The 26,573-nt window shown below is 41.1% G+C and overlaps 1 protein-coding gene across 1 annotated transcript in view; it reads right to left on the bottom strand.

Annotated features, from left to right (window-relative positions):
* The window catches only part of LOC124239923 (cytochrome P450 2J2), a 40,014-nt gene extending 13,447 nt beyond the window's left edge, over positions 1-26,567 (bottom strand). Inside the window, exons 1-6 of the mRNA XM_046662388.1 lie at positions 26,360-26,567; positions 16,923-17,085; positions 12,197-12,346; positions 11,642-11,802; positions 8,738-8,914; positions 6,142-6,283 (exon numbers count right to left, since the gene is read on the bottom strand). Of these exons, the coding sequence (XP_046518344.1) occupies positions 6,142-6,283; positions 8,738-8,914; positions 11,642-11,802; positions 12,197-12,346; positions 16,923-17,085; positions 26,360-26,566 (1,000 nt within the window). The 5' untranslated portion in view covers position 26,567. The remainder of the gene's footprint in view (positions 1-6,141; positions 6,284-8,737; positions 8,915-11,641; positions 11,803-12,196; positions 12,347-16,922; positions 17,086-26,359) is intronic.
* Positions 26,568-26,573: the final 6 nt, after the last annotated feature.

Genomic DNA, 26,573 nt, shown 5'->3' with positions numbered 1-26,573 from the left:
CACAATGCTGGGCCTGAAAAGGTGTCTCCTACATAAGGCCACCTCTCCAAGATCAGGAGACATAGCTGACACACCTAATACATAGATATAGGCACAGAGAAAGAGGCAAAATGAGGAGGCAAAAGAATACATTCCAAGCAAGGTAACAGGACAAAACCCCAGAGAAAGAACGAAATGAAACAGAAATAAACTATCTACCTGACATAGTTCAAACAAAGAGTCATAAGGATGCTCACTGATCCTGGGAGAAAAATGGATGAACAGAGTGAGAAAGTGAATAACTGGAAAATATAAAAAAAAAACAAATCAGAAATAAAGAATATAATACCACAAAAGAAAAATTCACCAGAGGGGTTGGCCCCTTGGCTGAGCGGTTAAGTTCGTGCACTCAGCTGTGGCGGCACAGGGTTTTGCTGATTTGGATCCTGGGCGCGGATGTGGCACTGCTCATCAGGCCATGTTGAGGTGGTATCCCACATGCTACAACTAGAAGGACCTGCAACTAAGATATACAACTATGTACCAGGGAAGTTTGGGGAGATAAAGCAGAAAAGAAAAAAAGAAGAAGATTGGCAACAGTTGTTAGCTCAGGTGACAATCTTTTCAAAGAAAAGAAAAGAAAAGAAAAATTCACTAGAGGGACTCAACAGCAGGGTAGATGATACAGAAGAGTGGATCAGTGAGCTGGATGAAAGACTAGAGGAAATCACCAAATAGATAAAAGAAAAAAGGACTAAAAATAACGAGAACAGTCTAAGGGACCTCTGGGACAACATCAAGCACACTAACGTTTGTATTATAGGTGTCCCAGAAGGAGATGAGAGAGACAAAGGGACAGAAAATCTATTTGAAGAAATAATAGCAGAAAACTTTCCTAACCTAAGGAAGGAAACAGACATCCAAGTACAGGAAGCACAGAGGGCACCAAACAAGATAAACCCAAAGAGGCCCACCCCAAGACACATTATAATTAAAATGTCCGAAATTAAAGAGAAAGAGAGAATCCTAAAAGCCACAAGAGAAAGGCAACAAGTGACATACAAAGGAAACACCATAAGGCTATCAGCTGACTTGTCAGCAGAAACCTTCCAGGGAAGAAGAGAGTGGCATGATACATTTATTTAAAGTGCTGGAAGGAAAAAACCTACAGCCAAGAATACTCTACCTGGCAAGGTTATCATTCAGAATGGAAGGAGAGACAAAGAGTTTTCCACACAAGCAAAAACTAAAGGAGTTTATCACCAAGAAACAAGTTCTACAAGAAATGCTGAAGGAACCTATTTAAGTGTGAAAGAGAAAATCACAAATAAGAATAAGAAAATCATTAAAAAAAAAAAAGCAGGCAATAAAGTCACTGGTAAAGGCAAAAATACAGTAAAGGTAGCAGATCAACCACCTATGAAGATAATATGAAGGTTAAAAGATAAAAGTACTAAAATTATCTCTTTCCATGATAAGAGAGAAATTGATACACATGCACAAAATAAGAGATTAGATATGATTTCAAAAACATAAAATGTGGGAGGAGGGGAGTAAAAGAGTAGAGCTTTTAGAAAGAAGTCAAACTAAAGAGACTATCATCTCATTAAAGATTGCTATATATGTAGAATATTATATATGAACCTCATGGTAATCACAAACTAGAAACCTATAATAAATAAACAAATAAGTAACAGAAAGGAAATCAAACATATTACTAAAGAAAGCCTTCAAACCACAAGGGAAGAGAGCAAGAGAAGAAGAAAGGAAGAGAACTACCAAAACATGCAGAAAAAAAGTAGCAAAATGGCAATAAATACATATTTATCAATAGCTTCTTTAAATGTCAATGGACTAAGTGCTCCAATCAAAAGTCATAAGGTGGCAGATTGGATCAAAAAACAAGACCCATATATATGCTGCATACAAGAGACACACTCCAGACCTAAAGACACTCACAAACTGAAAGTGAAGGGATGGCAAAAGATACTCCATGCAGATGGCAAAGAAAAAAAGTTGAGCTAGCAATACTTATATCAGACAAAATAGACTTTAAAACAAACACTGTGACAAGAGACAAAGACGGGCACTACACAATGATAAAGGGAACAATCCAACAAGAGGATACAACACTTGTAAATATCTATGCACACAACATAGGAGCACCTAAATATATAAATCAATTATTAACAGACATAAAAGGAGAAATAGACAGTGACACAGTAATAGTAGGGGAATTTAACACTCCACCTACACCAACAGATAGATCATCCAAACAGAAGAGCAATAAGGAAACACTGGTCTCAAATGACACATTAGACCAGATGAACTTAGTAGATATAAATAGAACATTCCATCCAAAAACTGTAGAATACACATTCTTTTCAAATGCTCACAGAACATTCTCCAGAACTGATCACGTATTAGGCCACAGAACAAGTCTCACTAAATTTAAGAAGACCAAAATAATACAACCCTCTTTTCTGACCACAAAGATATGAAACTGGAAATCAACCACAGGAAGAAAATCAGAAAAGCCACAAACATGTAGAGATTAAACAAAATGCTACTGAACAATGATTGGGTCAATAGAGAAATCAAAAAATATGTGGAACAAATCAAAATGAAAACACGACATGCCAAAATCCATGGAATACAGCAAAAGCGGTTCTAAAACAGAAGTTTACAGCAAGTCAGGCCTAGCTCAACAAACAAGAAGAGTCCCAAATAAACAATCTAACAGTGCGTCTAAAGGAAAACTGGAAAAAAGAAGAACAAACAAAGCCCCAAATCAGCAGAAGGAAGGAAATAAAAACCAGAGCAGAAATAAATGAAATAGAGACTGAAAAAACAATAGAAAAAGTTAATGAAACCAACAGCTGCTTCTTTGAAAAGAAACAAAATTGACAAGCCTTTAGCTAAACTCACTAAGAAAAAAAAGAGAGAAGGCTCAAATAAATAAAATCAGAAATGAAAGAGGAGAAATTACAACGGACACCTCAGAAATACAAAAGATTCTAAGAGAATACTCTGAAAAGCTATACGCCAACAAACTGGATAATCTAGAAGAATGGATAAATTCTTAGAATCATACAACCTTCCAAAACTGAATCAAGAAGAAGTAAGAGAATTTGAACAGACCAATCACCAGTAAGGAGTTCAAAATAGTAGTCAAAAACCACCAAAAAAATAACAGTCCAGGACCAGACAGCTTCCCTGGTGAATTCTACCAAACATTCAGAGAAGAGTTAATACCTATCCTTCTCAAACTTTCAAAAATCTGAAGAGGAGGGGAAGCTTCCTAACTCATTCTACAAAGCCAATATTATCCTGATACCAAAACCAGACAAGGCCAACAGAAAAAAGAAAATTACAGGCCAATATCACTGATGAACATCAATGCAAAAATCCTCAATACTAGCAAACCAAATACAACAATACTTTAAAAAGATCATACATCATGATCAAGTGGGTTTCATTCCAGGGATGCAGGGATGGTTCAACATCCGCAAATCTATCAACGTGATACACCACATTAACAAAATGAAGAATAAAAATCACATGATCATCTCAATAGATGCAGAGAAAGCATTTGACAAGAGACAGCAACCATTTATGATAAAAACTCTAAATAAAATTGGAATAGAAGGAAAATACCTCAACATAATAAAGGTCATATATGACAAACCCACAGTAAATGTCATTCTCAATGGAGAAAAACTGAAAGCTATCCCTCTAAGAAGAGGAACCAGACAAGGATGCCCACTGTTACCACTCTTATTTAACATAGTGTTGGAAGTCCTAGCTAGAGCAATCAGGCAAGAAAAAGAAATAAAAGGGATCCAAATTGGAAAAGAAGAACTGAAACTGTCACTATTTGCAGACGACATGATTTCAGATACAGAAAACCCTAAGGAATCCACTAAAAAACTTTTAAAAATAATAAATGAATACGGTCAAGTTGCAGGATACAAAATCAACATGAAAAAATCAGCTGCATTTCTACCCACTAACAACGAAGCAGCAGAAGGAGAAATTATGAATACAATCCCATTTACAATTGCAACAAAAAGAATAAAATACCTAGGGATAAACTTAGCCAAAGAGGTGAAAGATCTGTACACCAAAAACTATAAAACATCATTGAAAAAAACTGAAGAAGACACAAAGAGATGGAAAGATATTCTGTGCTCTTGGACTGGAAGCATTAACATCGTTAAAATGTCCATACTTCCTAAAGCAATCTATAGATTCAATGCAATCGCTACCAAAGTTCCAACAACATGTTTCACAGAAATAGAACAAAGAATCCTAAAATTTATATGGAACAACAAAAGACCCTGAATAGCCAAAGGAATCCTGAGAAAAAAGAACAAAGCTGGAGGTATCACACTCCCTGATTTCAAAATATACTACAAAGCTATAGTAACCCAAACAGCATGGTACTAGGACAAAAACATAAACACAGATCAATGGAATAGAATTGAGAGCTCAGAAATAAACCCACACATTTATGGACATATAATTTTGACAAGGGAGCCAAGAACATACAATGGAGAAAGGAGAGACTCTTCAATAAATGGTATTAAAACTGGACAGCCACATGCAAAAGAATGAAAGTAGACCGTTATCTTATACCATACACAAAAATCAACTCAAAATGGATTAAAGACTTGAATGTAAGACCTGAAACCACGAAACTTCTAGAAGAAAACAGGCAGTACCCTCTTCGACATGGGTCTTAGCAGCATTTTTTCAAGTACCATGTCTGACAGAGAAAGGGAAATAGAAAAAATAAACAAATGGGACTACATCAAACTAAAAATCTTCTGCACAGCAAAGGAAACCATCAACGAAATGAAAAGACGCCCTAACAATTGGGAGAAGATATTTACAAACCATATATTACATAAGGGGTTAATAGCCAAAATATACAAAGAACTCATACATCTCAAGAACAAAAAAACCAACAACCCAAGTAAAAAAATGGGCAAAAGATCTGAATAGACATCTCTCCAAAGAAGATATACAGATGGCCAACAGGCACATGAAAAGATGTTCAACATCATTAACTATCAGGGAAATGCAAATCAAAAACTACAATGAGATATCACCTCACTCCCATAAGAATGGCTATAATTAACAAGACAGGAAACACAAAGTGTTGGAGAGGATGTGGAGAGAAAGGAACCCTGGTACACTGCGGGTGGGAGTGCAAACTGGCGCAGTCACTACGGAAAACAGTGTGGAGAGTCCTCAGAAAATCAAGAATAGAATTACCATATGATCCAGCTATCCCACTGCTGGGAATTTATCCAAAGAACTTGAAAACTCTAATGTGTAAAGATATACGCACCCCTATGTTCATTGCAGCATTACGCACAATAGCAAAGACTTGGAAGCAACCCAGGTACCCACCAAGGGACAAATGGATAAAGAATGGTATATATACTCACTGGAATACTACTTGGCCATAAGAAACGATGAAATCCAGCCATTTGTGACAACATGGATGGACCTTGAGGGTATTATGCTAAGTGAAATAAGTGAGAGAAAGAAAGTCAAATACCATATGATCTCACTCATAAGTGGAAGATAAAAACAAGGACAAACAAACACATAGCAACAGAGATTGCATTAGTGGTTACCATAGGGGAAGGGGGGAGGGAGGTGGGCGAAAGGGGTGATTAGACACATGTGTGTGGTGATGGATTGTAATTAGTCTTTGGGTGGTGGACATGATGTAATCTACACAGAATTTGAAATATACTATGATGCACATCTGAAATTTATATAATGTTATAAACCCATGTTACTACAATTAAAAAAAAAAAAAGAAAAGAAGGGACGGCTACAACCAGATTCCATATGAGACTGTAAGTCTTTCCTGGCACTCAGTGTAATGTCAACTGACTTCACTGCTCTCTCCACTAGACTCCAAGTCCCCGAGGGCATGGACCCTCTGTTACATTTGTATTACATGGACCCAGCACAATATTGACATAAACTGAAGAACGTGCCTGCTATGAAGTCCACATGGCCTTGGACTGTCCTACCTATCTTTCCATTCTACCGTGTTATCTTATGGCCTTGCCTTTGGGGCAGTATGTTCCAGGAAGAACCACTCTGTCCGGGCCCAAGCACACTCACTGCCGTGCTCACCTTGGACTTCTGGGTAGAGGGCCAAGTAGAGCAGACCCCAGCGCAGTGTTGTCGAAGTCGTCTCGGTTCCAGCAAAGAAGAGGTCCAGGGTACTGTAGATGAGGTTTTCTTCATGGAAACTTGAAGTGACATCGCCCTTATACTAGAAAGGACAGTGTTTATTGGTTTATTCAGAGGGTTCTTGCTTGCCACAACATGCAGCGGCATCATCCGAGGGAGAGAACATGGAAGGAAAGACCCCCAGGAGGAACGACTCTCTCTGTGGCCATCTCAGGAGGCAGAGGCTTATCAGAGCAATATCACCAGCATCCTCCTGCCCCAAGAGCTGGAAGCTTTTGTTAGCTTGGGTGGGTGAAAATCAAGACTATTATTTCTTTATGCCTATAATTTGGGAAAAGCTACTAGTACAGTGGAAAGATAGACTTGGGTTTCAATATCAGCCACACCATCCACACCTGAATGACCTAGGGCAAGTTAACCTCTCTGTGCTTCAGCTTCCTGCTTTATAAAATACAAATAATGGGGGCCGGCCTGGTGGCGCAGCGGTTAAGTTCGCACGTTCCACTTTGGCGGCCCGGGGTTCGCCGGTTTGGATCCCGGGTGCAGACATGGCACCGCTTGGCACGCCATGCTGTGGCAGGTGTCCCACATATAAAGGAGAGGAAGATGGGCACGGATGTGAGCTCAGGGCCAGCTTTTCTCAGCAAAAAGAGGAGGATTGGCAGCAGTTAGCTCAGGGCTAATCTTCCTCAAAAAAAAATTGAAATAATAACACACACCCCAGAAGATAACATTATAAATTACGCGAGATGCGAAAGGCAAATAGCAAATATTCAGCAAATGGTTGTACTGACACCAGAAAGTATAGGCTGAATCCCTCTTCTGTACAACAATCCTCATAGGCCCCCATTAATCTTTTGCATTCTAGGTTAAACTTCTCTGATTCCATCAACCATTCCTTACGGCATTCCATCATCTTTACCACCTTCCTCTGGAAGCTTCAATTTGTCAACATTCCTCTTACTGTGTGGTCCCATACCTGCACACTGCATGGCAAGTGAAGTCTCCTCCTCTGAGCAGAAATCAATGTTTCTGTTAATGCTACATCAATAAGATGAAAAAAAGAGAGGATATGGAAAGAAATCCACCATTCTTCCAACTCCAGGAGGAGGAACAAAGAATCTGATGAGTCAAAGATTCTGACGCTGATGCAGTGATGTATATAAACAGACGCTTTTCTGTGTTAAAGGCTGTATATCCAATTTGGGTTTTTTTTTCCCTGCTTCTTTCCTATAATGTTGGAAAGTGAATGATATGGGCTCCAACTTAGGCCCTGAGGCTAAACTCTGGCCTCTGACTCAGCTTTACTTTGTTCTGCACTGGGGGCTGAGGGAAGGTGTCAATAGCTGGGCATAGGATCAACTAATAATGAAACAGTGCTTTGAGGCTCAATTCTTATTTTTCCTTTTGTGTACAGCTCCTCCAAACATGAGTACAGGGTAGAGAAGAGACAATGAAAAGGCGGTATTTGGGCATTCCCACAGCCTCAAGACGAATGTCATTAAACCCCTATCTTTATTTCCACTTGCCTCATCAGTCCTGAGTTAATGCTATTCCTGCACTCTGTGAAATACTGCCTCTTCAGGTAAGAGGCTGAATAATGACCCACAAAGATGTCCACTTCCTAGTCTCTGGAACCTGTGAATATTACCTACTATGGCAAAAGAGGTTTTGTAGATATGATTAAATTAAGGGTCTTGATATGGGAAGATTATCCTGGATTATCCCAGTGGGCCCAATATAATCACAAGAGTCTTAAGAGGGAGACAAGACAGTCGTAAAGAGAAGATGTAAAGATGGTAGCAGAGAAGATGCTACATGGATGGCTTAAAAGATGGAGAAAGGGCCATGAGCCAAGCAATATAGGTAGCGTCTACAGGAAGCTGAAAAGTCAAGGAAAGGAAAGGATTCTCCCTTGAGCCTCTAGAAGGAGCCAGTCCTGCTGACACCTGGACTCGAGCCAGTGAGGCTAATCAGACTCCTGACTGCCCGAACTGTGAGAATCAACTTGTGTGGTTTTAACATCCCAAGTTCTTGGCAATTTGCTATAGCAGCAATAGCAAACAAGCCTGCCCTCATTTGCTTGTTAAAAATGAAACACAGGAGGGGCTGGCCTGACAGCGCAGAGGTTAAGTTTGCGTGCTCCGCTTAGGCAGCCAGGGGTTCGCCGGTTTGGATCCCGGGTGCAGACCTATGCACTGCTCATCAAGCCATGCTGTGGCAGGTGTCCCACACGCAAAACAGAGGAAGATGGGCATGGATGTTAGCTCAGGGCCAATCTTCCTCAGCACAAAGAGGAGGATTGGTGGCAGATGTTAGCTCAGGGCTAATATCTCCCTCAAAAAAAAAAGAAAAGAAAAGAAAAATAAGTACTACAAGAAGCTATACAAAATAGAAACCAAGGACAAAAAAAGAGGTGTTAATAATTGGAGAAGTAAAAACCTGAACACATAGGTTGAGCAAAAAAGATAAATAGATGGAAAACAGACTTTTAAAAAAAGGAATAAAACACAGGAAACAACTTTGGTATCCTCACCTTTTCCATTTCCTTGAGGTAAGCATCAATAAAGTCTCTTGTTTCGGCAGGGTTCCAGTCTCTTTTGTGGTTTTCAATTACACGAGCAACAAACAATTTCAGTTTCTCCCAGTTGCTAAAGAGTCTTTGGTGGGGGCCAGGAAGGAAGTTCATTATCCGTGGAAAGGCATTGTAGAGCTGGTGGAGAAAAACAAGACAATCACACGACTACGTGGTGCCAGTTCTCCCCTTTTAAGACAACAGAAATCATCTTCTCTTTCTCTCTCTTTTACTTGCTTACGCTTAAACCTTGGGGTCATCCTTGACTCTCATTTCTCTCATCCCTCTTCTCAGCGCTCTAGCAAGGCATTGCAGTGCTTAGTTCCAAAACAGATCCAGTTTCAGACCACTTCTCACCACCCCAACTGCTTCGTCACCTTAGTACAAACCACCAATACTTCCTATCTGGTGTTGTAATCACCTCCAGCAGTCCTCCTGACTCCATTCTGAACACCGTTCCCAGTCTGTTCTCCACAGAGCTGCCAGAGTGATCATTTAACAGTCCCATCAGCTCATTTCACTCTGGCTGTCACTCTTCAATGACTTCCCATGACACTCAGATAAAGTTCTACGTCACTCTCCAGACATATAAGCTCTGTGTGAGCTGGCCCCTGCACACACCATCGCCTCCTTTGCTATCACTCCCCGCCATCTCACTCTCTCTCACTCTCGCCAGTCCAGCCCCATTGGCCTCTGTGGTGACATCAAGGATGCACCTCTTGAGGTGTCTGCATTTGCTGTTCCTTCCACCAAGAATGCTCTTCTTCTGAAATCTGTATAACTCCAGCCCCCCATTTCATTAAGGTGCTGCTCACATGTCACCTCCTTGGAGTGGTCTTACCCAATGAGCCCATAAGTGGCAGCACCCCTGTCACCCTCTTTCCATTCCCTTATCCTGTTTTATTTTCCTTCATGGCAACTATCACTAATATGCGTGTCTGTGTGAGATTATATACATATATATATATATGCGCTAAACATATATATGCAATTGTCTGTCCCACTAAGATGTAATCTCCATGTGGGTAAGATATTTTTTACTGAAATAAAGTGTTTTCTTAAATATATTTGCTCTAATAATTTCTGGTAGAAAAGAGATAGCATAAGATAATGGAACATCACCCAGACATCAAAGGAGACAGCCGTGGCTTTGAGTGTTAGTTCTGCTGCTTTGCAACTATAATGCTTTGGTAATAATAATTAAGATGATGATGTGACTTGTTGCTTCTTAGTTTAACTAGCTGCCAATGGGGCCCCAGGGTTATTCTAGTGGCTGAATGACATGAGCTCCAATAAGCACTTAACACAGAGCCAATGGACCACTATCTGGAGTTACTCACGCAACCCGTATCTGCTTGCACACACATCATGGTGCTTCATTTTATCTTTATGGGGTTCTTGTAAAAATCAACTGAGATAAAGTATGGATAGCTGTCCATCAAAGTGCGTGGGACTCCAAGAAGTACTTACTATCCCTAACTTATTGCCCCTTCTTACCTCCCAGGCATTTATTTTCCCTGGGAAAAGTCAGCTGTGTACCCACTGAACTCTCATGACTTCCTAGATTCTGTCTAAATAGGAGAAAAGAAAATGGAATTACTGAATTGGGGACGACCATGGCTAAAAGTGAGAACAAGGAATTCAAAATAATGTCGACAATAATAACAATAGGCCACATTCCTTACACCCTTTCAATGCGCCAGGAATTATGCTAAGTGCTTTAGCAGTTTTGGTGTGGCAGGTCCATAAAACTCCAGGAAAAGATGTTTTCCAGGAATAAATAAAAATAAATCCACTTCTAGATACCAGAGGGGTGACCACGACACTTGGGGCTCATTTTCCCCTAAAATTGTCTTCCAAATCTAGAAAAGTGGCTCAGAGACCAAGAAGCTGAGCAGAGTTGGGTTTTTTTTTGGTTTTTGCTGAGGAAGATTCACCCTGAGCCAACATCTTTGCCAATCTTCCTCTATTTTGCACCTGGGTCATCGCCATAGCATGGCCACTGATGAGTGGTGTCAGCCTGCTCCTGGGAACAAAACCCGGGCTGCTGAAGCAAAGCATGTCAAACTTACCCACTAGGCCACAGGGCTGGTCCCTGAGCAGAACTTTTGACAGACTCAAGGCCTAGAGTAATAAAACTGGAGTGAAGGCCCACCAAGAAAGTGGTGGTTTGAGGTTTGAATCTCAAAGATCTACACCCTATGAATTAGAAGATTGATAACATCAAATGTCAATGTGTATGTAAATAGTGCAACCACTGTGGAAACTTTTAGGACCTTTGCTGTCCAGGTATACACACAAGAGAGATGAGTAGACGTGTCCACATGAACAACTATGTAAGAATGTTCATGTCGGCTTTATTCATAACATTCAAAAACTGGGAACAACCCAAGTGTCTGTCAGTAGAGAACAGAATAACAAACAGTGGCATATTCATACTATGGGATACTGCTGAGAATTTTAACAAGAGAGCAGCTAACACAGATGAATCTTAATACAGTCTGCCAAGTGAGAAGCCTGGCACAGAAGAGCGCCTGAGGGAGGAAGGAGACGCGTGGTCAGGGAGGGATGTGGAGTGGAGACGCTCAAGGCAATGGCAACATGCACTTCTCAAATAAAACATAGATGCGCAGGCGTGTGTTATGTAAAGTCTGTACTTTCCAGGAATACTAGATATGTTTTTTGTATACAGTAAATATTTAATATTATCAAAAACACTAAAGTCAACAGATTGATTTCAAATAAGTCTGAGTTGAAGTCAATTTAATAAGCTTATATTTTAGATTAAAAAATAAAGAACAACTCATCTGTGTCTGACATCAGCTCCAATATCCTCATCCAAGATATGGAAAGAGAAGCCCTTACTTGGCACCACAGTGATGCCTCCAGATGGGTGACCTCATCCAGCATCCTCAGGAGTTCTCGAAACTGACCATCCTCGTACTCAAAGCGCTCTCCAAAGGTGATGGAGCAAATAATATTGGAAACTGCATTGTTGATCTTGAAGTGAGGGTTAAAAGGCTGTCCTGGAGACGGAAGAAGACAAGGATCTTTCAGAGTGGTTGTTTCTTTTTTCTACTGAACGTCTACGCTACACGCACATGACACACCGAGTACAGAACCACATATGCGGCTCTGGCCACAGCACCCTACACATGGTCTGACTTATGGCAAGTACTCACTCAATGCCTGGGAAGTCAAAGTGATGACTATGATTTCAGATCAGTAATGTGTTTAATACTCATCTTCTTGAGCTTAATCCTAGAGCTCCATGAGGGCAGGGTCATGGTTAGTTGTTCACTGTTATATCCTCAGTGCCTAGTACAGTCCTGGGCACAAGACAGGCACTTATGTACGTAATAAGTATCTGCTCAGTGAATTACTGAGCCAGCCTCCTGCACCTGTGCTAGGAACACTCACCATTCTCCTCCTCTATTGCCTGGATGAGGTGGTGGGCCTCCTCCTGAATGCGTTCCTCCAAGTTCTTCTTTCCCAAACCAAAGTTCCTCAGCGTTGTCAGGGCAAACCTTCTTTGCTCCTTCCATACCTGGCCGTTGGACATGATCAGTCCTGGGAAAAAGAAAGGCAATATTCTATAATATGAATAAATGGCAAATGGTATGAGGATGTACACTGGAGGGAAGAAGGGCATTAAGGCACTTGAAAACTATTCAGAGAAATAATCCCAAGGCAATGGATACTATGGCTAGCATTTACTGCCTGCTTGCAATGCTAGGCACTTTAGCATTTTTAATATATTATGTAATTGAGTACTCACAGAGACTCTATGAGGTAGCTACAATTATTATTGTCCCCCCTCATTATGCTGATGAGAAAACTGAGGCACAAGGGACAAATCAAATTTTGCAAGGTCACAGAATTAGTAAGCAGGTGAACAGGCATCCAAATCTACATCTGCCTGACTCTGAAGCCCAGGCTTTAATCACCAGTCACACAAGTAGATTCAAGTTATCTTACACTACAAGCATAAGATGAAAGATGAAGGAATGATCTTAAAAGATGACAGAATGACTCAAGAAAGCAAGGAGGAGTGAAGATTCTATGCAGAAAGAACAGCACAGGCCAAGGAAAAAGAGCTCAGTGTGTTGAACAGACCACCCTTTGTTTTGTAGCACAGGTAAGGCCACACTCCTTTCATTTTTTCACTTCCAGAGCACTCTTCATCTCCTTTTAACATCTGGCTTTGGTCTCCACATTTAGATGAAATGGTCCTACTAGTTGACAAATTGAGGGATACTTTTCAACCTTATCTTACTTGATACTTCAGCAGCGTCAGACACTTCTTTCTTCCAGTGGTACCCAGGACACCAACCTCTCCAGCAGAGAGCTTCCATACTTTTGCTAGTTCATCTTCTCCTACCAAATTTTAAAATGATGGAGTTCTTCAAGATAAGGTCTCTTCTATTCTTACCCTATACTCCATTTCTGGGAAATCTCATCAACTCCTAAAATTTTCAATAACATGCCTTGATAGTGACCATCTATTTTTGTCTTGAGCTCCAGACACATAAATACAACTGTCTGCTTGACTCTGCCAACTTAAAGGCATTTCAAACTCAGCATATTCATGATTGAATTCATGATTTTCTCCATACAACTTGTCACTCAAGCCAAACCAAACACCTTGTCCTCCTCCAAATGTTCCTTCTTTCCATCATCTTGCTGATGAAAATAATCCATAACCAATCTATAAATGAAAATTTGGGAGAGTTTATTCTGAGCTAAAATCTGAGGACCATGGCCCAGGGCCTCTCTTCCCAAAGGAAGAAAGGGCACCGAAGAAGTGGGGTGCACAGAATGGTTATATACCCCCATACAGGATGTTTCACATAGGATTGAAATGTCCCTTTTACAACAGTCGCGAGACTGCTCTGTCGGCACAGTGATTGATGGAAACAGCAGGTAGGTCTGCTGTCTCGGTGAACACAGCAGGGTGGCAGGTCTGTTGTCCCGAGCTGGGTGGTCACAGGTGAGCACAGCAATAAGTTCCTAGCCTAAGGAAAGATGCTTATCCCTAAGGAAATGCCAATGTCGGGGGAAGTCACGCCTTTATCTTAAGGCCATTTGCTCTTGCCGTAGGACATGTTTAAAGCAGATATACAATGCATGCTCAATGCCACAGTCAGGCCCTTTTGAAAAAAAACAAAGTCAGGCAGAATTAGGTTTACACCAAATGGCTTCCTCCTATACTCTAATATATCCTATTGCTTGCCATTTCTATTTGTCATTTACCCCTTTTGATCTATAATCTTTCGAGAGAAAGCACTGATGATCAAAATATTGTCCCTCAGCGCCAGGGTGGTTGCTGCCTGCCCTGGGTCCATCATGTCCCTCGGTGCTAGGCTTTTATCTCATTTATTTGCCCAGTTGTCCACGTTGGGGGGAAATAGCAGACAAGCATAGAGGCATATTAACAGAGGAAGCATCTCATAGCTTATGTAAATTTCAATTAATTTTAGATTGTTGCACAAGCATTGTATATGTGCTTTTCTATGACTCTTCACGTTTACATTGTATATGATCATAGAACAAGTACAGTAACAATAATAATTCAACATATTTGAAAACATTAGTTTAAAATGAGTTCTTAGGTAAAGTCTTTATCAGAAAATGAAATTCGTCCAGGATTATAAGATAGATGGACCATTTTAAGCCATCAAGCAATCATTTCTCTAGTTTGTATGCTATTTTTACAGCACTGATTAAAGAAAACAACAATTAGTTTGATTATGACTAGTACAAGAATTCCAATAAGTAATAGAAATAGGAATTGCAATCCAGATCAAAAAGGGAACTGATACTGAAGGGGAGCCAACCAAACAAATCAAACTGGGTGCAGGATCACTTAAGTCATTCACCCGCTTTTTCATGTGCTTTAGCAGAGATGACACATTGGAAGACTCATCAGGTATAAAAGCACAGCATCCAGTCTGAATGACTGCATATGTACCACCTTGGCATGCAGTAAGAACATCTAAAGCCATTCTGTTTTGAAGGACAGCCCTTCTCATTAAAGACATTTCAGTATTTAAATAAGGGTATTCCTGCTTGACTATCATTAAGGACTTTTTGAGCAAATTCACTCAGAGCTCTCATATGTAATAATGACATTTTAGCCCCAAAGAAGGAGCAAATACAGCTGAAAATATAGCCATACCAGTGGAACACTGAACAAGCCCATCTGGCCTTAAAGAGAGGGAGATTGGCAACAGGTTTTAACTCAGCCTGACTCCTTCCCTGCTTTTAAAGGTAACTCAGGGTGCAGTGTTTTAGCCATCCAGGCAGTAGCCAAGGCCAAAGATTTGTTCCACATAACCACTGAGTTCCATTAGGAGTCACTCGATAAATTCCTGGCCTTCAAGACCAGTCTGTTCCAAATTAATCCCTTTCTTTAAGTAGGATAGTATTCCAAACAAATTATAAAATAGGTATACAGTTTAAGCATAACAAATGTTTAAATGAGGAGATAGGAAGTTGGAAATACAGGCTTGGTCCGGAGTCTTGGGACAGCTGTCTACAACAGATGCCGTCTTCTTCTCCTGGTATGGTCCTTTTCAACAGGGCTGTATAGAGTCTTTTATTTGATGTCTATTTCAATAAATAAATTCTCCAGGTTATAGTCCATGATCCTTAAGTTCTGGGAGCTCTGTGAAAGAATCAGCTACCAATCTTTCATTTCTTTTTAAGGCACCTCAATAAGACCATGACAACAACGTAATACATCCCTTAAGCAAAGTTTGTTCATATATTTCTTCATCTAACTGCATAGGCTGTTTTATCATTATGTCAAAAGGAGTCAGCAAATGTTTACAAAAAGTACAGATCTAAGATTAAGGAGCACTAGCACAAGAGCTTTTGGCCGTGAGAGAGTAAATGCTTCTGAAACCTTGCCAATTAAGTTTTGGTTGTGTCGTTAGTTCTTTTTACCAATCCTGAGGATTGAGGATGGTAAGCACAGTGGAAATGCTGCAATATTTGCCAAATATTACAAATAGATTTGAGTTCCCCAGTCACTGTAACTTGGGAGGAATTCCTCAAACAGGAATTTCTTCTTTTTGATAATAATTTACCTAAAGCCATCGCTCTTCTGCAAGGAAAAGCCTCAAAACAATGTGAGAACATACAGATCATTACAAGATATATTCATCCTTGAGATGGTAGCATTTGGACAAAGTCCAATTGTCATACCTCAAAGGGTCCCTTAGGAAAGGGAAAGTGGCCTTGTGATTCATGAAATGGCTTCTCTGGATTATGCTTTGGGCATATAGCACAACAAGTAGATACTGTATGAGCCACCGGGAGGAAGTTTCCAAAGTTCTATTTTTCCCTTTTGCTGTAACCTTTATGTGTATATATATATAATATATATATATATATATATATATATTATATATATATATTTTCTTCTGTGGCGATTTCTTAAGCCTGTAGAAGGAAATGTTTTTACTGGATTAGCAGAGTTAACAGAAAGTAGCAGGCATTCTTGAGGCTGGACAGCATATCCAGCTTGATCACATCCTTGTTTATCATTTAAGTAAGATCCATTTGTAAACCAAATTAAAGAATAGAATGCAGTCATGCTCTTCTCCCCTTGTGATGTTGGAAGCATCGTAGCTGATGTGGGGTAGGTGAGCCAAGGAGTCGAAAGGAAGATTTCTTGGACTCTCAAGGTCTGGCAGTAATGCCGTTTTATTTAGCGATAAGGATAAAGCTTGAGGAACTACAAGCAAGAAGGAGGAATTATTTAAGCCGAGAAGGAAGCAGAACCACATTCATTTTCGGAGGAGAAGAGATTTGGAATGGGAAACAAAAAGAGAGAACACATTGCCTTTTCCTCTGCTTAAAAAACATCCCATCACTGAGTGACATGCTTATGTATTTATCAAAGCATCCAGAGTGAGTTCCCGCAGGAGACACAGCTGCTGCCCAGTGCCTGGTGTCAGGGCCGACCCTGCCGAACGCCTGCGGCGGGAACGTGAGGAGTCAGCCTACCTCCCCCAGAATGGCAGGAATTCTGTAACAGGCCCGGTCTCTGGGGGCACTAGAGAATCATAGCCACAGAGGCAGCTTCAAGAGACCAGAAGAATATCAAACATACAGATCTTACACTGGTCAAGAAACTTACCATTTTGCTTAAAGACACGTTCTCGGAGAGGGATTACAGGGCGGTTCACGAAGTTTGGGTCCTGGTGGACAAGGGCTTCCTTAATTAAGGGCAATCCAGTTATAACAACTGAAGGCACATCACCGAAGTCCAGGCTAAAAATGTTCCCATATTTCTTCACAAGCTGAAAAACAGTAAAATAGTCACAACTGAATATGCACATGTGTATGTCCAGGAATAGAGGCTGTGTGTGCAGCTGGGGGCTTGTGCTGAGGGGAGTCTGTGTGTGCATGGATATGTGTGTACCTCTTGGTCTCATGGGAATGTTTCTCCGTTTCCTTTGTCCTCCTCTCAACTAGACTCATATTGAATTCTCTGTAAGACATGGACATTCCTTATGAAACATTCATTCTTATAGTCAACCTCCATAAATTGAGTGAGCGTCCACCATGTGTCCTGAGAACAAGGCATGAAGATGTAACTATAATAAAATAAACAAAGTCTCTAACCTCAAGCATCTTAGAGCCTCGGGAAAGGAGAGAATGCAGCACACGTGCCTCACCAAAGAAGGCTGGGTACATTTAGTGTAAGCCTGGTGTTGCAAGTATGGACCTTTTAGTAAGTCGTACCTGTTTAACAGAAGAGATTTTCCTCTTACTCAACATATGCTAGATGATAGAAAATGCATTCTAGGGCTGGGGCCAAGTATGGAGAAAAGCTGTGTAGCCCTGGAGCTATGTGCCAATCTTAGCTCCACAGTTCACCAGCTGAGGGCTCTTGGGGAAAGTTGCTTCATTTTTTTGGAGCCTCAGCTCCCCAGCTATAGAAGACAGAAAATTACTCGTCCCCCAAACGGTTCAGTGAAGAAGAATGAGAGCAGCAATGAGAAAGGCGCTTTGTTCCTGGCACCTGGCACACAGCCACTAAGTCTCTGAGGAAAGAACGAGCTCTGTGTTGAAAGGGATGCGATGCACGTTCATGGAGACCGAGAGGACAAGAGCACATGGATGACATGCAGGACAGGAGGAAGGCACTCATGGTCACAGACAGCCAGGGCCCCTGGGCGCCATGTTAAGCACCTTTCACGTTTCATCTCATTTAATCTCACAACCACCCTACAGCAGTAATGATTTTCCTCATCTTCCAGAAAAGGCAAATGTGTTGTAGCTGAAGTAACATAGCCAAGGTGACAAACCCACTGAGTGCTGGAGGGAATATGCCAGGCATCACATAAGATTTGAGGACAAAGACATGGGCCTCAGATGGTGTCAGGACCTTAGAGTTTAGTGGGAGTGAAAGTAAGAATGAGAGTGAGAGTGGGGGGAGGAGGAAGAGAGAGAGAAAGAGAGAATGGATGAGTGTGAGGGTGTCATGAGTATGCACAAAAGTGCAGGTACGTGCAAGTATGAGTTGAATGACAGTGAATGGTCACTAATCAGGCTTTCCTGACCTTTCTATTCAAGAGATGACTCTAAGTAGAACTTGCCCCTGCCTCTTGTCTGCCTGGGTTGTGTCTAGCTGCAGACAGTAGTATCAACAAGAAGGCCTCATTTCCTCCAGGTCTGTGACCCCCCCTCCCCAACTGCCATGCACTTATGCTCCCCCATGTCACCCTTAGTGTCCTGCACCCCATTGCCTCATAAAAGTAAATACAATGGATTTAGTCTGACCCCACCACTCTGCTCCCACACTACAGACTAAGCCTGAACTCAATCCTTCCTTTGTTCTTTTGGCCCAGAGGCTTCCATCAATCTTTGTTCATCTCTAGCATAGTATGTCCTGTCTTGCTATAAAGGACAGAGCCAAGATTCCATCTCAAGCTAGTGTGCCTCTAAATACATGGCTTTGCTTCTGAGAAATGGCAGAAGTGGTTCCATATACATCAAGCAGATTTTTCACTTCTTCTTGCTGAATGTCTAGGTGAACTTCCTTGGCTCTACAAAAGGGATTTCTTGACTAGTTTATGGTATTCAAAAGGATGTTTCTGGAATGGCTAAAAATCTCAGGTTAAGCTAAATGACTCCTGACTGACAACGTGTATATCCTAGAATCTCGGCTTGTACTTGGAAGGGACTCAGCACTCCATTAGCATTTTGTGAAATGAACTTCTGAGTTCCATCTCTACCAGCTCTCTGCCCATGTTTATTTCTAGTCCAACAGGACTAGATCAGAAACTTTTATGGTGTGATCAACTGTGTAAACATAGCTAGGTCAAACGAACCCCTGGAGCCCTGGTATTGACGGTGGTGATGTCTAACAATTCTTATGTGCGTTGCTCAAGTCACTGTGCTTTACATGGATGTAAATGCATAACCCAGAGCGCACGTGAAAAGCCTTTGGAAGGTAGGGCATATTTTTCAATGTACAACAATAAACAAGTTACTGAAAAAAGGAGAGAGAGAGAGTAAGGGAACAACTGAAATTAAAAATAAGATTGTTCAGGAGGCTAAAACACCCTTAAAATCAGAAATGAAAATAGGAAAACAAAGAGAAAAGGATTAACAAAGGAGCTATGAAAGGCAAACAAAAGTAAAAGGAGACAGGAAATTTAATACAAAGGATGAAAATTCCAAATGTAGGATTAAGCACTGAAATAATAAAGTGAAGCAAAATAAATGTTTAAAGAAAAATGAGAAGTGGAAGGTAGTGAAACAAGAGATTGAACCATGATTACCAAGACCTGTAACGTTGAGAGAGATTCCACTTAATCTAAGTTCTGAAACTGAAGAACCAACAAAACAAAGACACAAAGGGAGGAAACAGGAGAGGGTACAATTCTTCTGCCCACCAGCAGTAGGTGAGAGGTACTGCTCCTCCAAATTCTCACCAGCACCAAACAACGGGTGTGCGAGGGCACATGTGTGTGAGAGTTCATGCAGGTATGCGTATCATTCCAATAGGCCAAAAAAAAGGCCTGCATCATTCTAATGATTGTGTTAGAACACTCTAACAGAGCATACAGATAGTCATTATTGCTACCATTCTGTACAATACATTCTGTGATGGGGGAAAGCCAGGCAGCACATAAGGTGACCAGGGGCCAGGATGGGTTCTTCTCACTTGAGTAGGGAGATAGGAGACAAGGCCGCAAGGTAATCTGAGCTAGAATGTGGAGAGTCTTAACATCAGGTGAAATATTTTGGATCTTGTTTTGTTTGTAATTAGAAGTCTGAAGATGTCTGAATAGGAGAAGTGACGTAAGTGAGTGCTTAAGAGCTTGGATTTTCAAGTTCTCAAATCCAGTTGAATCTAGACTCCCCTTACTATTTTCTGTGTGATTTGGGGGCAAGTTACTTAAGCTCTCTGTGTCTCAGTTCCCAAGTCTATAAAATGGGAGATGTTACTAGTTCCCATCTTTAGGATTGTTGTGACAAGTAACCAAAATACAAGAATTAATAATAAAATTATTTCTTGTTATTGATAGACTTGGGAGTGTATTTTAGCAAAAGGACTCTGGTAAGATATTGACAAAGGAGTGGAGGGGAGGAAGCCAAAGAGTAACTGATGGAGCCCATCCAGCAATCAGGCCCGATAAGTGATGCCTGGTATGCAACCAACAACTGGCTCTCCTCGAGCTGTTGCTATAAAATTTCTTTTTTATTTTCTAAAGTATGCTTTTTGGTGAGGAATATTAGCCCTGAGCTAACATCTGTTGCCAACCTTCCTCTTTTTTTCCTTTTTCTCCTCAATAGTTGTATATCCTAGTTGTAAGTCCTCCTAGTTCTTCTATGTGGGATGCTGCCACAGCATGGCTTGATGAGTAGTGTGTAGGTCCGCACCCAGGATCCGAACCAGTGAACCCCAGGCCACCAAAGCGGAGTGTGCGAACTTAACCACTCAGCCACGAGGCCGGCCCCAAGACTTTTAAACAAAGGAAGAGACTGGTTGATAGAGAAATAAGCACCGAAGATGTGCTAGGCACCCTGGCAGTAAATTGATATTCATTAACGTATCTGATTCTTATAATAACCCTATAAAACATTCCAGTTTTCAGAAAAAAAGGCACAGAGATTTAGCACATAGCTAGTGGGCATAAAGTTTGAACTCTTTCTAACTCACTCTGTCCCATCCTTAAACAAAGGATGAAGACATTCTCTCTCTCTTCTTCTGAGTGATGGAGCCCCCTAATTATTAGCTGGCCACATGACTTCCCAATCAAAAATCACATTTCCCAGCTTCTCCTTCCACGCGTGGCCAATGGGACATGAGTAATGGTGATGTGTACATTTTCTGGGTCACATCCTTAAATGAAAGCTGCTTGTTTGTTACCTTTCCCTTTCCCCTTCCCATGGAGCAGAACTCACACACATTGGTGTTGCAGGACTAACAGCAAGAGGGCAGAGGGAACTGGAGTTTTTTGATGACCTTGTGGTACAAAGCAGCCTCCTTATCCTGGATGTCCTGCCTACATCTGTGAGATGTACATCGCACAACTCATTTGTGAGAGAGAAATACATTTCAACCTTTTTTACACCACTGTATTGTGGGGTCTCTTAGTGCCAAGCAGCTCAATGTACATCCTAACTAATACACTTATCTACATTCTTCCATTTCAGTGCAATAAGATTTTCTCTTATTTAAATAAATGCTCCTATAATAAGCCATAGAGCTATGGTAGAGAAAGTTTAGAAAAGAGGGGAAAAACCAAGAAAAGTTTCCCTCATGCCATTCAAACAGACCAGTCTCTTCCCTGGGCCTCACTGTGTGTTAACATCACTTTCCCCCATTTAAAATCTCCTGTCCCCCTTACACCACTTAGCCACTTGCCTAACATTCCTTTAAAGTTCACCCCAGTTTATCTGAGCATTCTACAAGATGTTATCCCTGGGGTTTCCCACTAGCCGTGACCCCAGCTCCCGAAATCTCACTTGCTTACCATAAGTTTACAACACACATCATCACACACTGTCTTGCACTGTGCCTGCCATCTATGCTTAAGGTTTGTTGAATAAATGAACCCATGAATAAATCAATTATCCTCCAACTATATAATGAAAAGTCAGGTGGCAGAAGGTGTACCACTCAAAGAGTCCTGGGTCCAAGTCCTTGTTTTGCCATTATTTATGCTGAATAACTCAGGCAAATCACTTTGCTGTTTTCCACCTGTTTCTTCAGTACTAAAATGGAAACACCACCAGACAATGCCGAACTTGTGTGTCTGTTGTGGAGATTAAATGAAAGTAAACATATAAATCCTGAAATAAGACCTAGCAGATCGTTGGTACTTAATGTTTCCAAATTGCTAGAATGTAAATTTAATTATGACTAAATCACACCATTTAACTCCATTTGTCTTACAAACTAAAATCTAAAAAATGCAAACCTATGTAAAATACAATTTAAAAGTTCTGATGAGAAATCATTGGGCCAGGGATAAGATCCTAGTCTCAGTTTCATCACTGGCCAGTTTTAGGACATTAGGCAATCACTTAACCTCTCTAGTCCTATCTATCTTAGCAGTAAAACAAGGGCACAGATCAAATCTCCAATTCCAGACAAGAGTGAGAAAAAGCATTCCATTTTACTTCTCCTAATCAGTACACCAACGGGCACAGAAAAATAACTCCAAGAAAAGCCTGCTCTCTCTAGCCACAGGACCTGGAAGAGGGTGGGCCAGCAGGGCAGAAAAGTTTTAACCTTTCTACCTCCCTGTTCTGGAGACAAACACCATCAGGACTCTTCGTCACCCTGATGGGTGCTGTGGCACTGGAGAATAAGGGTGGAAACTTGTCTTCACCCCACCTCTGCAGCAACAAGGCGACGCCCCTCCCCTGCCGAGTCTGTGAGCTGAACTGTGACTATCAGCCCTGAACTCCGGTCAAGACACCCCCTGGAATAGTCAGGGGGTAACATTCTGATTTCCAACCTTCTCCAACAGAAATCAGGAGGGGTCCCTTCCCTATGGAGCAGATATGAGTAGATCTCTGCCTTCCATCTCCCACCCCTCCTCCTGCAGTAAGGAAGAGGCTACTCCACCCAGAGGGGCCCCGTCTTTTGCCCCTATCCTCATTCTCTCCAGCCTGCACTGATGAGAATGTGGATGGAGAGTGTGGGAGTGGGCAACACATAAGTGGGGCAGACCCGAGTAGCACTGCAGAGGCTCTACAACGTAAACTGCCATTTGAACCACAGTCCACAAAACAGGCTATCTGGCAAAATAAAAGATTTACATAGAATCCAGAGTCACAGAACACACAAAATGTCCAGGATACAGCCCAAAATTACTCACCTTACCGAGAACCAAGAAAATCTCAACTTGAATAAGTTGACACCAATACTGAGACACCATAGATGTTGGAATTATAGGATAGAGATTTTACTTTTTTTGTGTGAGGAAGATTGGCCCTGAGTTAACATCTGTGCCAATCTTCCTCTATTTTGTGTGGGATGCAGCCACAGTGTGGCTTAACAAGCAGTGCTAGGTCCGCACCTGGGATCTGAACCTGTGAACACCAGGCCACGGAAGTGGAGTGTGTGAACTTAACCACTATGCAATCAAGGCAGCCCCTAGGCTAGAGATTTTAAAGCAGCTATTATAAATAGGTTTTGGACAACAATTACACTCTTGAAAAAAATTTATTTAAATAGAAAATCTTAACAAAGAAAAGGAAAATATATATGAGAAGCAAAGAGAAATTTTAGAACTGATAAATACAATAACTTAAACAAAAAACCCAATAAGTAGAGCAACTCAATAGCAGAGCGGTAATGACAAGAATCAGCAATATTGAAGACAGATCAATAGAAAGTATCCAATCTGAACAACACAGCAAAAACCCAAAACTGAGCCTCAGGAGCCTATCTTAGAATAACAAATGACCTAACATTTGTGCAATCAGTGTCCAAGAGTTCCAGAAGAAAAGGAAAAAAATGTGGATTTAAAAAACATTTGAAGGAAAAAATGGTTGAAAACTTGTCAACTTTGGTAATAGACAAAGCTACAGATCTAAGAAGCTGAGCAAACCCAACAAACCCACAGAATTCAACACCAAGACATATCATAATCAAATCTCTGTAAACTCAAAACAAACAAAACTTGTTGAAAGCAGGCAGAGAGAAACAACTCAGCACTTACGGGGAGCAACAATTCAAATGACGACAGACTTCTCACTAGAAACCACGGAGGCAAGGAAGAAATAGTACAGCATTTAAGAATGATGAATGAAAGAAACTGCCCACTTAGAATTCTGTATCCAGTGAAAATATAGTTCAGAAATGAATGTGAAATAAGGCATTTGCAGATAAAGGAAGGCTAAGAGAATTTTTTTGCCAGAAGACCAGCTCTAAAAGAATGGCTAAAGAAAGTTCTTCACATAGAAAGGAAATGATAATGGTAGAAAACTGGGAACACTGGGAATGAACAAAGAGGAATAGAAAGGGTAAATAAATGGGTAAATTTAATAGACTATTCTCCTTTTCAATTTAAAAAATAAAGTTCAGCAGTTAAAAGCAAAATTACAATATTGTCTGATGTGGTTCTCAATGTATGTAGAGATACTATTTAAGACAATTATATTCTAAAGCAGGGAGGGTAAAGGGACCTAGACAGTCTAAGTATCTCCATTCCACCTGACATGGTAAAATGTTGATACTAGTAGACTGCAATATGCTATGTTTGCACATTGTAATCTTTAGAGCACCCACTCAAAACACAATACAAAGAGGTATACTCAAAAATGCTATAGATAAATTAAAATGGAATTCTAAAACAAAATGTTCAAGTGACCCCCAGGAAGGCAGGAAAGGAGAAACAGAGGAATAAAAAACAAAGGGAAAAATAGAAAACAAATAATAAAATGGATGACTTAAATCTTAACATATCAATAGCTTACATTAAATATAAATAACCTAAATTCACTAATTAAAAGACAGACTGGGAGAATGAAAAAAAAAATGAACCACCTATGAGTTATCTACAAGAAACTCATTTCAAATACAATAAGAAGGTTAAAAGTGAAAGAATGGAGAAGCATATACCATGCAAATACTAATCAAGAGAGAGCTGGCATGATTACATCAGATAAATAAAGTTCAGGCAAAGAAAATCACCAGGGATAAAAAAGGATATCACATAATAATGAGTCAATTCACCAAGATGATGTAACAATTTTAATGTGAATGCACCAAATAAAACAGCTGCTAAATACACAAAGGAAAAACTACCAGAGCTGACTAGAGAAATAGACAAATCTGTAATTATAGTTGGAGACTTAAACATGCCTCTCCTAGTAATTGACAGAATCAGCAGCTAAGAAGTCAGCAAGCGTACAGAACTAAACAACACGATCATCCAGTAAGATCTAATTGACATACATAGAACATTCTGCCCAACATGACAGTACACATTTTTTTCAAGCACGCATGGAACTGTATCTTGGGTCATAAAACCAACCTTAACTTATTTTTAAAAACTTAAATTATACAAAGTATGTCCTTTGACCATAATGGGATCAAGCTGGAAATCATGAACAGAAAGAAAACAGGAAATTTTCCCAATATTTGGAAAATAAACAACACATTTCTTAAAGGTACAAGTTTAGGAGCCTAGCTTTAAAATTCTGTGTCTAATCCTGTCACTTAGGAGTTTTTCTCCCAGAAAACGATAAAATCTTCTGCACCTGTACTTGAGGATACAGGCATGTGTTTAAAGAGCTCCAGGCATTTCTAGGGAACGAGAACTCCTATTTGTCGCGCACCTACTACAAGCTATGTTAATATTGACTATTCACTGTTTTATTAAATCTTCACAGTGTACCAGGTACCTGTGCTGTGAGGTAGGAAACCAGCTGAGGATTCTTGAGAAAATGATGGATGTTGGAGGGAATTTTAACGAATTCAGAGCGGCCATTGTTAAGGGAACTCTGATGGGAGAAGATTATAAAGAAGTGGAAAGAGGGTGAGTCAAGAAGGGTTCCATGTGGCTCCCGAAGCAGTCTGAACTCCGGGAAGCAGCAGGAAGCACTGAGAAAATTTAAGCTGCAGAGGAGCGACACTGTAAAGTGATGACTTCGGTGAGAGCGGATTGCAGGGAGAGGAGGCTGAAGGCGAGGGGCTCAGTCATTGGGATGGTGGGAGCAATTCAGTTGAAAAGTGGTCAGGATTTAGGGAGTATTATCGTCATTTTACACACAGAAAAAGGTGCCTCCGAGAGGGAAAGGACAGCATTTTTTTCAAGGATAATCATATTAAAGGCGACAAGGTGATCATATTATAAATAGAATATTCCAGTAACATTTCACAAGACACCCAATTAAACGCGTTAAGGAACGTTACCTAGCCAACACACCCACCTAGTAAACAATATTTCTCTCTACAAAGGGCAGGTAGAAACATGCCAGTTGAGGTGACGAACGCGAGGCTCGCGGGGGGCTTTGCCAGGGCAGCGGCAGAGCCACCCGTCCTCCCGCCCCCGGCCCCGAACGGCCCCCGGCCCGCAGGTCGGCGAGGCCGGCTCCTACCCGCTGAAGCGCCAGGTGCGCCCGCTCAAAGTCCAGATGGAACAAGTTGCCGACGAAGGGCAGGCGCGGGGGCCCGGGCGGGTAGTTCTTGGGGCGCCGCCTTTGGAGGACGCGAGCACAGAAGAGGAAGGCCACGGCGCCCAGCAGGAGCGCGCAGGGAGGCAGCAGGGTCCAGACCGCCGCCAGGGAGCCCGCCACCGCGAGCATGGCGTCC

This window comes from Equus quagga, chromosome 5, assembly GCF_021613505.1.
Source record: "Equus quagga isolate Etosha38 chromosome 5, UCLA_HA_Equagga_1.0, whole genome shotgun sequence".
Taxonomy (NCBI): Eukaryota; Metazoa; Chordata; class Mammalia; order Perissodactyla; family Equidae; genus Equus; species Equus quagga.
This window is presented reverse-complemented; position numbering and strand designations above follow the sequence as displayed.